This window comes from Phascolarctos cinereus, unplaced genomic scaffold (genome assembly GCF_003287225.1).
Source record: "Phascolarctos cinereus isolate Bilbo 61053 unplaced genomic scaffold, phaCin_HiC Scaffold_3;HRSCAF=262, whole genome shotgun sequence".
NCBI classification, from domain to species: domain Eukaryota; kingdom Metazoa; phylum Chordata; class Mammalia; order Diprotodontia; family Phascolarctidae; genus Phascolarctos; species Phascolarctos cinereus.
Window position 1 is genome coordinate 30,097,268 of NW_027555736.1, and position 15,014 is coordinate 30,112,281.

The 15,014-nt window shown below is 37.2% G+C and overlaps 1 protein-coding gene across 5 annotated transcripts in view; it reads right to left on the minus strand.

Annotated features, from left to right (window-relative positions):
- RUFY2 (RUN and FYVE domain containing 2) overlaps nucleotides 1–15,014 on the minus strand; it is a 62,251-nt gene that overhangs the window by 22,803 nt on the left and 24,434 nt on the right. For 4 of the 5 annotated variants that reach the window (XR_013485155.1, XM_078150745.1, XM_078150747.1 and 1 more), the window contains exons 4-9: nucleotides 8,668–8,769; nucleotides 7,798–7,921; nucleotides 7,367–7,428; nucleotides 6,078–6,143; nucleotides 3,722–3,791; nucleotides 1,576–1,677 (exon numbers count right to left, since the gene is read on the minus strand). Coding sequence is in view for 4 of the 5 variants with exons in the window: in XM_078150745.1 (XP_078006871.1) it covers nucleotides 1,576–1,677; nucleotides 3,722–3,791; nucleotides 6,078–6,143; nucleotides 7,367–7,428; nucleotides 7,798–7,921; nucleotides 8,668–8,769 (526 nt within the window). In the remaining variant the exon portion in view is untranslated. The remainder of the gene's footprint in view (nucleotides 1–1,575; nucleotides 1,678–3,721; nucleotides 3,792–6,077; nucleotides 6,144–7,366; nucleotides 7,429–7,797; nucleotides 7,922–8,667; nucleotides 8,770–15,014) is intronic. The other variant, XM_078150746.1, reaches the window with a different exon arrangement.

Sequence of the window (15,014 nt, forward strand, 5' to 3'; positions counted from 1 at the left end):
ACCAATCCACCAGCAAGTATTTCAAGTATAAGATTTCACACTATACTCCAAAGCTGTGATCATCAAAACAATTTGGTCCTGGCTAAGAAACAGACAGATTCATCAGTGGAATGATATACGGAAGCAAATAAGAATAGCAGTCTGCTGTTTGATTAACCGAAAGATCCCAGGAATTTGGGCAAGAATTGACTATTTAACAAAAAATTATTGGGAAAAATGCAAAGTAGTCTGGAAGAAATAGGTATAGACCAACATCTCCCATCATCTACTAAGATAAGCTCCAAAGGATACATGATTTAGAATAAAAGGGGTGGCATCATAAACAAATTAGAGGAGTACGAAAGAAATGACCTATTGGATCTAAGCAAGAGAGAGGGAGAGGTTCACAGGAGGTAAAATGGACAATTTTGATTACATGAAATTAAAAAGGCTTTGCACAAACAAAACCAATAAAGCTAAAATTAAAAAAAGCAGGAAATTGGGGGGGGGAATTCTTCACAGTAAGTTTCTGTGAGGTTTCATTCCTGAGCTAGACAGGGAACTGAGGCAAATTTGTGAAAACAAGAGTCATTCCCTAATTGCCAAACGGTCAAAAAAATATGACTAGGAAGTTGTGTTTGTGGTTCTCCATCATACCTATCCTAACCTAGTTAGGCAAGGTTGAAAAAAATAAGAAAATACCAAACACGAAAGGGGATATGGGAAAACAAATACATGAATGCACTACTGGTGGAGCTGTGAAATGGCCTAGCCATTTTGAAAAGCAATTTAGAAATACGCCCCTAAAGCTATTAAGACACGCATACCGGGGCAGCTGGGTGGCACAGTGGATAGAGCACTGTCCCTGGATTCAGGAGGACCTGAGTTCAAATCCGGCCTCAGACACATAACACTTATTAGCTGTGTGACTCTGGGCAAGTCACTTAACCCCACTGCCTAGCCAAATATAAAAAAATAAAAATAAAAATTAAAAATAATAAAAAATTAAAAAAACATGCACACCCCGTGACCCAGTGATAACTCTACGAGGCTTATACTCCAAGTCAAACAAAGAAGACAGGGACACCATGAACAAAACTATTCATAACAGCTCTTTTCCTAGTGGCAAAGAACTAGAAACTGAGGAGATACCCATCAGCTAGAGAATAGCGGGACAACTTAGGGTATACGAATGTGTGGGAATGCTATTGTGCTGCAGAAACCTGGGAACTGATGCAGAATAAAGTGAGCAGAACCAGGAAAATAATTTATATAGTAACAACAATACTATAAAGACAAAACTTTGAAAGATCTGGGAACTCTGATCAGTGCAATGAAAACCATAACTTCAGAGAACTCTTGATGAAATATGGTAAAGAAAAACCTTCAGATACAGAAGTGGTGGATTCAGAGTGCATATGGAGGTAAATTGTTTTTGGACACGCCTAATGCAGAAATATTTTGCTTGACTATCCATGTTTGTAAAAGGCTTTGCTTTTCTTGTTTTCTTAATTGGGGGAAGGTGGATGTTTGAGGGAGAGAATTCAAAGCTGAATATAAAACTGCATTTCAAAAAAGAAAGTACTTCATACGTACCTCTAAATGTTGTTGTGTTTTCATTAAAATCAATTTATTTTCACTTCGTAACTGATGATTTTCTTCTTGGAGTTTAATGATATTGTTCTTTGCTATTGCTAACTAAATTTGAAGAAAAATGGACAAGAAGAGAGAACATAAACACCTTTTTTTGTTAACAATTCATCACTTAAAATCATTACTAAAATCTTTTTAAACTTGGTTCCCCTGCACAGGATTTATCCATGTGCTCTATGCACCTGCTCCTACTCCCCAAAAAGTTATGCTCAGAAATCTAAGTTAGGGAAAAATAAAATCCTCAAAGAAGGGTTTTATATTCTATACACAAAATCACAGGATCATATGAGCAGAATTTGAAGGGACATTCAAGATCATGTAGGCCAGCTCTCTTTTTAAAGATAGGGCAACTGAGGCTCAGAAAGTCGCCTGGGTGACAAGGCTCACACGCCCCTCGATTTACTGTTGGCAGGCACCTCAGAAGTCATCCTGAGTCCCACCACCACAATTCTACAGATGAAGAAAGGGAGGCCCAGGGGGCGACGAGACTTCCAAGAGTCATTTGGGCAGTAAATGGCTGAGCCAGGATTCACACCCAGGTCCTCTGACTCTAAAACCAAGGCTCTCTGCACACTGTCACTCCCAGCATGGCCCTCAAAGGCACCTGCCTCCCTTGTACTCCTCTTTGCATCTGCCTCACCCTCAACCATCGGAACTTTCTACTCCACAAGAAGGGGCAGGAAGGAGCCACTGCTGCTGCTAATCTAATAAAAATGTGTCTTCTACTCTCCAATCAAATTCAAACTAAAGAAGTGATTTGAAACATTTACTTTTTTTTTCTTTTAGAGTCCTTACAGGAAAGTATAGGGTAAATACACAAAGGCCACTTTGATAAACAGAAGGACTTGAAAGTCATTTCAAACACTCAGTCCTTTAGCAGGTTCATTTTTAAACATTTTTATTACTGAGATGACCACTTACTCAAAAACTCAATAAGAAAGTTCACAGCATCAATTTAAAGGACAAGGGAGGAACAGGAGACACAGAGCAAACATCAGGCCTGTGGCCCCTCTGATTTCTATCAGGCAGTCCACACTAGTATCAATGAATGAATGGGAGTTTACATGGCAAGTCTCCGGGGCAAGAGCAGCATGTTTCCAACACTATAGAGGAGCTCAAAAATGAGTTTCTCCAATCAAGAGTTCTTTATTGAGTAATTAAATTTATGAAAATTTTCTCTGAGGAACCTTAAACGGAAATTTCTCAAGAGCCCCAAGAAAGTCAGAAGTATTAGGGATTATTATTAGTATTATTACATTAAATAGTTAATTTTTCTCTGACATCATGTCTTCAGGGATTTACCAATAAAAGTATGATTAGATGAGCACTTGAGCACAATCAATCAAATTATCTTGGCTCACTAATCCAAGGCCTGAAAAATCTAGATCAACTCAAAAAAATTAAGCTCCAGGTAAGAACAAATTTTAATTAGAAAATAAATTTTATGGCACTAAGTATATTTTTTTCCATATCTACTATTCCAATGATCTCAATAATTATGGGTACAGGCCCATTTTGCTGGCTAATGGGTTTTTCTTCAAACTACTGATAAAGCTTCCTGAATAGGGAATGAATCACAGACCTGGGTTCAATTTGTTTTGCCTCTAATTAGCTTGGAACAATCACCAATACAAACTACTACATGGGGTCATTCTGGTAACAAGAGGGGGAAGTAACTGTATACTAATGCTTGTGAATAAAGTCTTTTGGCTAGACTAAGATAGACAAATCTATTTTATTAGGACAGTATGATTATAAGCAAAAACTAGCTATGGCTAAAGTGATGTTTAAGTACTAACTGCACATCAGCTAAAGGTTGGAGGGGTTAATGCTTTATTTACAATGCCCCAAAGTTTCCTCCTGAGGACCTATTCCCCAAAGCTGACCTACTGAAGCATGTCACAGTCAAGCAGGCCTAACCAGGATTCTGTTTACTTTTTTCCCAGGGATTTAACAAGTTATCTCTATCACAGATATTACACAATGCAGTTTTTATAAGGGCTTACATAAAGTTTATACTTATGATCAGAACAATCATATTATTCAACAGGCCTCTGAAATACAGTTATACGTTACTGGATGTCAATACCTCTTCAATCAGTCTAGTGTTTGACTTTTCTAATGAATCAACTCTCGAATGGAGGCTGCTGACTGTGCTGCTGAAAGTAATAAAGAAATAAATTGTCATTTAAAATTACAACAAACTCAAAGAGGTAAACCCATGTATTATGACAAACTCAGCGCTGGTTGGCATGAGCCAACCTCCCAGCCCAGACTGTGGTTTGGAAGATGTTTTATTTACTCGGATCCTGATTTCATTTCTTGCTTCACTAGGGCAGCAATAACTCTACAGCCAAAGCTTTCGTATACTTTGCATCACAATCTTGTTTAGGGTTTCTTGTTGCTTCACGACTATCCCCCTTTTCAGGTGACATTATCTGTAACTGGCATCAACGTAAAGTTGCATTCTGTAAATTCTGAATAGGGCCCATTTAAATATTATTAAATGCTATTAAAACACAAAAGATGGTTTATATTTGAGTAAATATGGCTGAACCATAGGAGTTAGTGCTGGAAGGAATCTAAGATATTTAATTCAATGGCCCCTCTTTTTATTACTGAAGAAACTAAGTCCCATCAAGGTCAGACGACTTGCCCAAAATCATGCTGTTTGTAGCAGAACTATCAAAATACTTGGGCAATAATTTGCATTTCTACTCTTTAAATCGAAACAGGGGGTCCATGAAGAACACATGTATGGTGATCTCAAATTCTATGCCTGTTTTGGTTCCTCTCTGTATCTTTTTAATACTCAGAGAGGCCTTCCAAAGTAACCCTGGGATTTGGAAATATGGATGGAAAGCATCCTGAAATCTCTAAGCATCAGGAACCCAGTTGGTCTGTACAAAATGTGAGGGTAATTACGGGCATAGGAAATGTTAACAGAACCAACTTGTACTTTTTTTAACCTGTACATATAAGCTTGAAACATTGTGGCTTTTATTTTCAATTTTTAGCTTCACACCTTCTTTTTGCTAGGATTCCAACTTACCTCTAATGAAATGTTACATAGTTTATGTTCACAGAAGGGGTTCACAGAAGATTTTTTTTTCTTTCTTTTATTTTTTTAGGCAATCGGGGTTAAGTGACTTGCCCAAGGTCACAGCTAGTAAGTGCCAAGTGTTTGGTCCGAGGCTGCATTTGAACTCAGGTCCTCCTGACTTCATGGCTGGCGCTCTATCCACTGTGCCACCTAGCTTTCCCATCATAGAAGATTTAACAAACCTTACAGCAGTGTCACTAAGCAAACCTCGGAGTGTGTTAGTTTCACTCCTAAAAGAAGAAAAGCTTCAGATTCTAGTCCCCCCAAACCCAGGTCCCATCATTCTTCTTCAACAGATCACAGGGAAGGATTCATTAACAGCATCTGGAGAATCAATGCTTGACCGGCCACTCCTGGGCCTACACAACGGGGCAGGACTCCATCTTTCTGGCCTTCTCCCATATCTCTGACGTCGATCTACTCCCGGACACAAGGAACTATTCTTTGTTCCTCAACCATGCTTGCATGGCTCTCACCTCCCTAGCTTTGTTTGCACTGTCGCTTAGCCGCCCAACGCCCTGCCTCCCCCTCTTCACTTGCTGAATCCTTGTCTCTCGTTTAAAGTCCAAATCAAACGCCACCTCCTCCAGGAAATCTTCTCTGATCTCCCCATGGTCACACAGGACCATTTCCTTCTGAACACGGACATGTTATTAAGCATTTTTCAAAGGCATTGGTCATGTAATACCATAGACTACGCCCACCTTTGTATAGGTCACATTCCCCTCCTACACGGTAAGCTCCAGAAGACCACAAATTATGCTCTATCTAAATGTGGCGTCTATCCCAATGTCTGGCACAGCATTCCACACCAACCAGGTGCCTTAATATGTGTGGAATAAACCATGTACCTAAATGTAAAGGATGCATTTAGAGACATGGCTCTGGGGAAGGGGAACCACTGCTGTCCCTTCCTCCTGTCAGGTCATTATCCTAGGAGTATGTCCGACAAGATGACTGCCACACAAATCTCAGAATCCTAGATCTGGTCTTCTCCAGCAAAGCTCCCACCCTCGAGCAGCTAGGGGTGAATAAAGGTTCTGAGGTAGAAGGTGGTCGGGGAACAATTACTTTCTGAATTACCAAAATCTTATCAATAATACCCCAAGTTCTTCTGCTTTTCTCAAAATTTAAGGAAAAATAAATAGATTTCTTTAAAAAAAACACCACAACTCTCCAGTGTTCCCTTCCCATTGAAAATGAATCTCGTCTCCAGTAATTTAAATCCAATGACATTTCCTGTTACCAAAGAAGATTTGAGAGGAATAGGGACCAGCTGACCTGAAAGAAATCTAAAGTAATATTTTAAAAATCTATGTATTCTGTGTCCATAAACACTTACTTCAGCTGTCTATTTAATTCTTCAACATAATTCTTCTGATCCAAAATGGCAGCAATTTGAATATTCCTAAAATAGAGGAGCAGTTACCTCAGTGCTTTTATGGAAGTGTATGCACAACAATGCATCATACCATCTAGAAAGAACTATACAAAGATCTTTATAAATTCTGTGACAAGAATGCAGCATTCTTCTACAAACAATAAAAACCAAAAATCCTATAATCACATGATAATGAGCTAAATAGATACATACTCAAATTACAAACATGTGCATATATACACAAACATGCATAAATACATAAAATACTAAAATGGATCTATAATATCGCTGATTTGGGTGTTCCATTAAATAACGCTGATTTTAATCCCTCCATGCCTGTCAGAACTGACTTTTGTCCACGTCTGCCTAGAAATTCACTACAGGAAGTCCACCCAAAGTGCTTACGATGCCTTTCTTATTTTCTCCTGATCTTGAGAAGATACCAAGAGAGCGCTCAGGTGGTCCCACTGACAGTCCCTAACTCTTGCCACAATGATACACTTCCCTAATCCATTCCATAACAATCAGTTACCAAACATTTTACCTAGCAATGCTTTTACCTACTATAGCCAGGCAGGGTACTGAGTGCTAAATGACAGTAATCTTAGTTAAACAAATGGTTTGCTGCACCAGATATAAGAAACAGCACCATTGGTTGATCTGTAAGCAAATGTACTCTTCAACATAAGCTTTTAAAATGTTCCATAGGATTGTACTATCAGATTGAAGCTGCTCCAGTAGAGTACTTCTGTGAATAATTTCTCTCAAATATATCACTGTTCAAAGAGGTCTGGGTGTATACAAACACATCACTGGAAGAAATGAACAAGACTTTTTTTTTAACTGATCTTTCCCACTTGGCTTCATAAAATTCATTTTAAAAAAAATTTTATATTTATTTATTTATTTGTTTGTTTGGCAATTGGGGTTAAGTGACTTGCCCAGGATCACACAGCTATTAAGTCTCAAGTGTTTGGTCTGAGGCCGGATTTGAACTCAGGTCCTTCTGGCTTCAGGGCCGGTGCTCTATCCACTGTGCCACCTAGCTGCCCCCATAAAATTTATTTTAAAAGGGGAAAATGAAGAATGGCAGGAAATCTATTGCAAAATTAACATTAAGTCCCCCATTGTTAATACATATAGCTGAATTAACACTGACTTACACAGAGAATTTATACTGATTTAGACACAGATTTGCGATTTATCACAAAATAAACCAATATATGTGAAACCACTTATGAAGATCATACCTTTCTTTATTTCCAATATCCTCTTCATTCTTTAAATACATAGAAAAATCGATTACCCCAACCTGGAGTAAATAAAATTATTTTTACTTAAATAAGAGGAATGATACAATCTTAGAATAATAAACAATTTTTATCAGAAAGCTTTATTAATATGCACTCAATTATGATCTTAAAAAAGCTTAAAATGACACCATAATATTTGACATTTATGTGGTGCTTTAAAGTTCATAAATGACTTTGTATATGTCCTCATTTAAGGTCTACACACAACCCTTGGGGTAGATATTGGTGTCTTATTTTTATAGATAAGAAAAGTGAAGTAGAGAGGCAGAATTTGAACTAGGTCTTCTTAACTCTAAAGCAATCACTATGACTGTTTCATTCTGTTTGTCCCTTCTTAAGCCCAGTTCTGAATATTATTTCTCACTTGCCTGCGAGTCCAAGTCTTCTCCCTTCACACACAGATTGGCATCGATCACATTCAGGCCTACCAAAAGCCCAACGATAACTGCTCCTTCTTCTTCCATCATGAGGGCATGATATTCATAGAATTCACTGACAAATTCAACAAAAGGCAAATCACAAATTCATCTCAAGCAATGAATTTTAAAATCTGGCCAGAGAAATACATTTTCAGACTGACACAAAATAAGTAACTTTTGAGAAATTAAAAATTACTTTTCAAATCGTAGACTTATGAAGGAGATAATAATGAAGGGCTGAAAACGGAAACTGAATACTACTATCAAGGCAGGTCATCAAAGCAGGACGAATACAAAAACTTTGCCCAATGCCTTTCCCAATAAGCTCAAATGTTTTATTCAATTATCTCATTGCTAATTAATTCTTGGACCAAAAAAACAAAAACAAAACAAAATTAATTCTCGGACTATCCTTATGAAGTTATACTTACTTATAACTCTCATCCCAATTAAAAGAGAGGAAAACCAAGATCTGATGACTTACTCATGGTCACATAACAACAGAGGCAACTAAAAACCAAAACCAGAATCTAGCTTTCCTGACTCTCTCCTCAAAAGGAAAGGCACAAATAGAATTTTATCTACTACTCCTAAAAAAAAAAAAGCCTAAAGGCTTTCCTATTTGACCTTACATCCACGCTTAAAATTTTTTATTTAGAATGCAAAAGAAAGAACTTATGTTTAGCTAGGTATTGCTAGAAAAGGAAAGGACTGTGGTATTAAAATTAATATTCCAATACAAATGGATATTCAGAAAAATAACTGATTCAAGAAAATAGAATTAGCTTTAAAAAATTACTAACCATACTAGTTACTAACCTTAGGAGATCTCTTTGAATTATCAAGCAGCGCAGATAATCAGCCATTTTCTTTTGCATGAGGGCCAATCGTAACCATGCTCTGGCACGACCCAGGGGTGTCCTAGAAAAATCAAGCAAACAGACCAAAAAGCAACTTCAGTAACTTAAAGTCATTAACTACAGAACTAATCTGTTAAGAGACACATTTGGGGGGGGGGCGGGGAATAAAAAACCAGCAATTCATTTACAATTTGGGGCCAATTTCTGCAGTGAGTGAAATCTCTAAAATCCCTGGAAGTCATTTGTTTGCCTCGATGAAGAGCATTCCTCTAGGACACCAAAAGGCAAGTGCTTTCAAGAAGTAACTCACTATAGAGAAGCTTCTTTCTGTTTAACACAGAGGTGGGGACCTACAGGTGCTGAATGTTGCATATGTGGTTTTCTTTGGCTTTACTATTTATTGACCTTGGGGTGCTGGGCAGGCCACTTTCCTTCTGGGCCTCAGTCTCATTCTCCATAAAACGGGGGGGGCCAGAACTAGGTCATTTCTAGGGTCCTTTCCATCTTTAAGTTTTTTTACCCTATTTTAAGACAATTTGCCTAATTAGAATAATTTAGTCAGCAGATCAGACCTTCAAAAATGAACAATAAAAATGCCATCATTAAAATGCACTTACCCAACTGCCTGACAAGTGTACTGTTTAATGAATGCTTAGTCATTCAAACTGAAACTGTTCCAGGGCAAGACAGATACATTAAGAAAAAATTCAGACCATATTTGAATAGAAAACGTAAATAGGCTCAGCATATGTCCCGGTGAATTCAATTCATTTCAACAAATTCAATTTAATAGAATAGTGCCTGCTACATGGAAGGCACTATGCTAAGTACTGGAAGGTAAGTTTACTTAAAGAGAAATATTCACAAATGTTTCAACTAGATTTGTTTATTGTTAGAGCTGAAAGGAACTTGAAAGACTTAAAAACACCTCAACTTTATAGATTAAGAAAAGGAAGCCCAGACTTCCGGGAGCCAAGATAGTGGAGTGAAAAGGTAGTCGCTCTCACTCTCCCCTATCAACCTCTGAAAACCCAGAAAATATCACCCAGAAAAAAACCCTGGAACAGCTGAACTAGAAGAAAGAGAGGAGCAGCAGTGCAGCAGCCCAGCAAATGGGTCTCCCAGTGCCTCAGCAAAAATAAGGAAGCAACTACAAGGGGCCCCAGGCAGATAAGTACCCTGCAGCATTCATCTGAAAGGAGTGAAGAAAGAAAACCTAAAACCAGCCTTGCTGATTCCAGCCAACACCAGGTGAGCTGTCAGAACCTCCAATTGTGAAGAATCCTGAAGCCCAGGTGGTAGAGCAGGCAAACACCAACACCTGGACCTCCAAGTGCCTCAGGGGAACGGTGGAAACCAGCTCAGAAAAACCACCAGGTGCCTGCACTCTACCACAAAGGAATCTCCCAGTGCATTAGCAGAAGAGGAGAGACAACACTGCAGGGGCCCCAGGCAGATAAACACCCTGCAGCACCCATCTAAAAGGAGCTGAAGAAAGCTAAAGGAAAGGAAAAGCAGGCAACCTAGAATTGCCTGAAAGTTCCAGCCTTGCTGATTCCCCCAACAGAGGTAAGCTGCCAGAAACCTACAGCCTCCAATTGCCAACATAAGAGGCCCCAGCACACAAAGCCAGTGACCAAGACCTAGGCTCCCAACACAAGAAGCTTGGGTCAGTGCCCTCTGTTCCCCAGCAGGAGAGCTCAATCTCTTTAAAGGCCAGGGAATAAAGAAACACCATGAGTAAAAAGAAAATACCATAGATTCATATTATGAGAAGAGTGAAGATCAAGACAGAAATTCTGAAGAGGACAACATTGTCAACAAACCCACATCTGCAACATCAAAAGGGAATATGAACTGGTCTGAAGCCCAAAAAGCCTTCTTAGAAGAGCAGAAGAGCGATTTAATAGTCAAATGAGAGAGGTAGAAGAGTCCTTCAAAAATACAATTGGCCAATTGGAAAAAAAATACACTGAAAAAAACAAGTCCCTAAAAAACACAATTGGCCAATTGAAGAAGGAAGTACAAAAACTAACAGAAGAAAACAATCTGTTAAAAACTAGAATTGGACAAATGGAAACTAATGTCTCTATGAGAGAGCAAGAATCAGTCAAACAGAAACAAAAAAAAAAAAATAGATGAAAATGTAAAATACCTCATCAGTAAAACAACCGACCTGGAAAATCGATCAGGAGAGACAATTTAAAAATTATTGGACTACCTGAAAATCATGATGAAAAAAAGAGCCTGGACAGTATCTTTCAGGAAATCATAAAGGAAAACTGCCCAGAAGTCCTAGAACCAGAAGGGAAAATAACCATAGAAAGAATACTGCACCACCTGAAAGAGATCCCAAATTGACAATGCCAAGGAATATAATAGCAAAATTCCAAAATTACCAGATGAAAGAGAAGGTGCTGCAAGCAGCCAGAAAGAAACAATTTAAATATCATGGAACCACAGTCAGGATTACACAGGAGCTTCTACATTAAAAGACCACAGTGCGTGGAACATGATATTCCATAAGGCAAACTTGGACTGCAGCCAAGGATCAATTACCCAGCAAAAATGAGCATCATTTTTCAAGGGAGGAGATGGATATTCAATGAAATAGGAGACTTCCAAACTTTCCTGATAAAAAGACCAGAGCTCAACAAAAAATTTGATCTTCAAGTACAGGACTCAAGAAGGACTTAAAAAGGTAAATGGGACAGAAAGATACAATATGTTGTTAATAAGGGGGGCTGTTTCCCCTACAAGGGAATATGACACTTGCAACCCTTGAGAACTGTATTGTTATTACACATTTAAAGGAGTATACATAAAGAGGGTGGATATTAGTTGACTTTGATGTAATGATAAAAAAAAATCTAATCAAGTGGGTTAAATGGATCCAAATAAGTGGATCAATCTGATCTTAGAAAATGTACTGAGAAAGGAGGAGGCAGACAAGGGTAAATTACATTACAGGAAAAGACACAAAATCCTATTACAGCAGAGGGAAAGAAGAGGGGGAGCATTGTTTGAACCTTACTCTCATCAGATTTGGCTCAAGAAGGGCATAAATAATCAGTTAGGTATAGAAATCTAACTTGCCCTATAGGCAGTAGGAGGGAAAAGGGGAAAGAAAAGGGAGGGGAAAGAAAAGGGGGGGGGAAAGAAGGGAGGGAAGAAGCAGTAAGAGTAAAGGGGAAGAAAAGGGATAAAAGGGGAGGGACTGAAGGAGGTGGTCAAAAGCAAAACACTAGTGAAGGGGGGAAAAAGGAGAAAGAAAAGCATAAATGGGGGAAAGGATGGAGAAAAAGACACAGATAGTAATCATAACTGTGAATGTGAATGGGATGAACTCTCCCATAAAACGGAAATGGATTGCAGAATGGATTAAAAACCATAATCCTACAATATGTTGTTTACAGGAAACACATTTGAAAAAGAGTGACACATACAGGGTAAAGGTAAAAGGCTGGAGCAGAATATATTATGCAGCTGAAGTAAAAAAAGCAGGGGTAGCAATCCTGATCTCAGACAAAACAAAAGCAAAAATAGATCTAATCAAAAGAGATAAGGAAGGAAACTACATCCTGCTAAAAGGCACCATAGACAATGAAGTAATATCATTACTAAACATATATGCACCAAATGGTATAGCATCCAAATTCTTAGAGGAGAAGTTCAGGGAGTTACAGGAAGAAATAGACAGCAAAACTATACTAGTGGGGGACCTGAACCTCCCCTCTCTGCACTAGATAAATCTAACCACAAAATAAACAAGAAAGAAGTTAAGGAGGTGAATAGAACATTAGAAAAGTTAGGTATGATAGACCTCTGGAGAAAACTGAATGGGGATAGAAAGGAATATACTTTTTTCTCAGCAGTACATGGCACATACACAAAAATTGACCATGTACTAGGGCATAAAAACCTCACAATCCAATGCAGAAAGGCAGAAATATTAAATGCATCCTTTTCAGATCATGATGCAATAAAAATTATATGTAATAAAGGGCCATGGAAAGATAGACTAAAAAATAATTGGAAACTAAATAATCTAATCCTAAAAAATGATTGGGTCAAACAACAAATCATAGAAACAATCAATAATTTCATTCAAGAGAATGACAATAATGAGACAACATACCAAAACCTATGGGATGCAGGGAAAGCAGTTCTTAGGGGAAGTTTTATATCTCTAAATGCTTACATAAATAAAATAGAAAAAGAGGAGATTAATGAATTGGGCATACAACTAAAAAAAAGAAAAAGAACAAATTAAAAATCCTCAACTAAACACAAATTAGAAATATTGAAAACCAAAGGAAAAATTAATAAAATTGAAATTAAGAAAACTATTGAACTAATAAATAAAACTAAGAGCTGGTTTTATGAAAAAACAATAAAATAGATAAACCTTTGGTTAATTTAATTAAAAAAAGAAAGAAGAAAACCAAATTACTAGTATCAAGAATGAAAAGGGTGAAGCTACCACCAAGGAAGAGGAAATTAAAACAATAATTAGGAATTATTTTGCCCAACTATATGCCAACAAATTTGACAATCTTAGTGAAATGGATACATATTTACAAAAATATAAATTGCCCAGATTAACCGAAGAGGAAGTAAAATACTTAAATAACCCCATCTCAGAAAAAGAAATTGAACAAGCCATTGATGAACTCCCTAGGAAAAAATCTCCAGGGCCAGATGGATTTACATGTGAATTCTATCAAACATTTAAAGAACAATTAATTCCAATACTATATAGACTATTTGGGAAAATAGGTGAAGAAGGAGTCTTACCAAATTCTTTTTATGATACAAATATGGTGTTGATACCTAAACCAGGAAGAGTCAAAATAGAGAAAGAAAATTATAGACCAATTTCTCTAATGAATATAGATGCAAAAATTTTAAACAAAATACTAGCAAATAGATTGCAGCAACTTATCACAAGAATAATACACTATGACCAGGTAGGATTTATACCAGGAATGCAGGGTTGGTTCAATATTAGGAAAACTATCAGCATCATTGAGCATATCAACACCAAAACCAACAGAAACCACATGATCATCTCAATAGATGCAGAAAAAGCTTTTGATAAAATACAACACCCATTCCTATTAAAAACACTAGAAAGCATAGGTATAAATGGAGTCTTCCTTAAAATAATAAATAGCATTATCTAAAACCTTCAGCAAGCATTATATGTAATGGGACAGGCTAGAAGCATTTCCAATATCGGGGGAAACAAGGATGTCCATTATCACCACTGTTATTCAATATTGTACTGGAAACCTTAGCTTTAGCAATAAGAGAAGGAAAAGAAATTGAAGGCATTAGAATAGGCAAAGAAGAAACAAAGCTATCACTCTTTGCAGATGACATGATGATATACTTAGAGAATCCTAGAGAATCAAGTAAAAAACTACTTGAAATAATAAACAACTTTAGCAAAGTTGCAGGCTATAAAATAAACCCACATAAATCATCAGCATTTCTATATATTACCAACAAAGCCCAACAGCAAGAGATAGAAAGAGAAATCCCATTTAAACTTACTGTAGACATTATAAAATATTTAGGAGTCTACCTCCTGAAACAAACCCAGGAACTCTATGAACACAATTACAAAACACTTTTCACACAAATAAAATCAGATCTAAATAATTGGAAAAACATCAGTTGCTCATGGGTAGGCCGAGCTAATATAATAAAAATGACAATCCTACCTAAGCTAATTTACTTATTCAGTGCCATACCAATCAAACTACCAAAAATTATTTTATAGAGTTAGAAAAAATAATAACAAGATTCATTTGGAAAAAAAGGTCCAGAATATCAAAGGAACTAATGAAAAAAATGCAGGGGAAGGTGGCCTAGCAATTCCAGATCTTAAATTGTATTATAAAGCAGCAATCATCAAAACTGCTTGGTACTGGCTAAGAAATAGGGAGGTGGATCAGTGGAATAGGTTAAATATGCAAGACACAGTAGTCAATGACTATAGTAATCTATTATTTGATAAACCCAAAGACCCCAGCTTCTGGGATAAGAACCCACTCTTTGAAAAAAACTGCTGGGAAAACTGGAAAAGAGTATGGCAGAAACTAGGCATAGACCCAAATCTCACACCATATACCAAAATAAAGTCAAAATGGGTTCATGACTTAGATATAAAGGCTGATACCATAAGTAAACCGGGAGAACAAGGAATAGTTTACCTATCAGATCTATGGAGAACAGAAGAATTCATGACCAAACAGGAGATAGAGAACATTATGAAAAGCAAAATGGATAATTTTGATT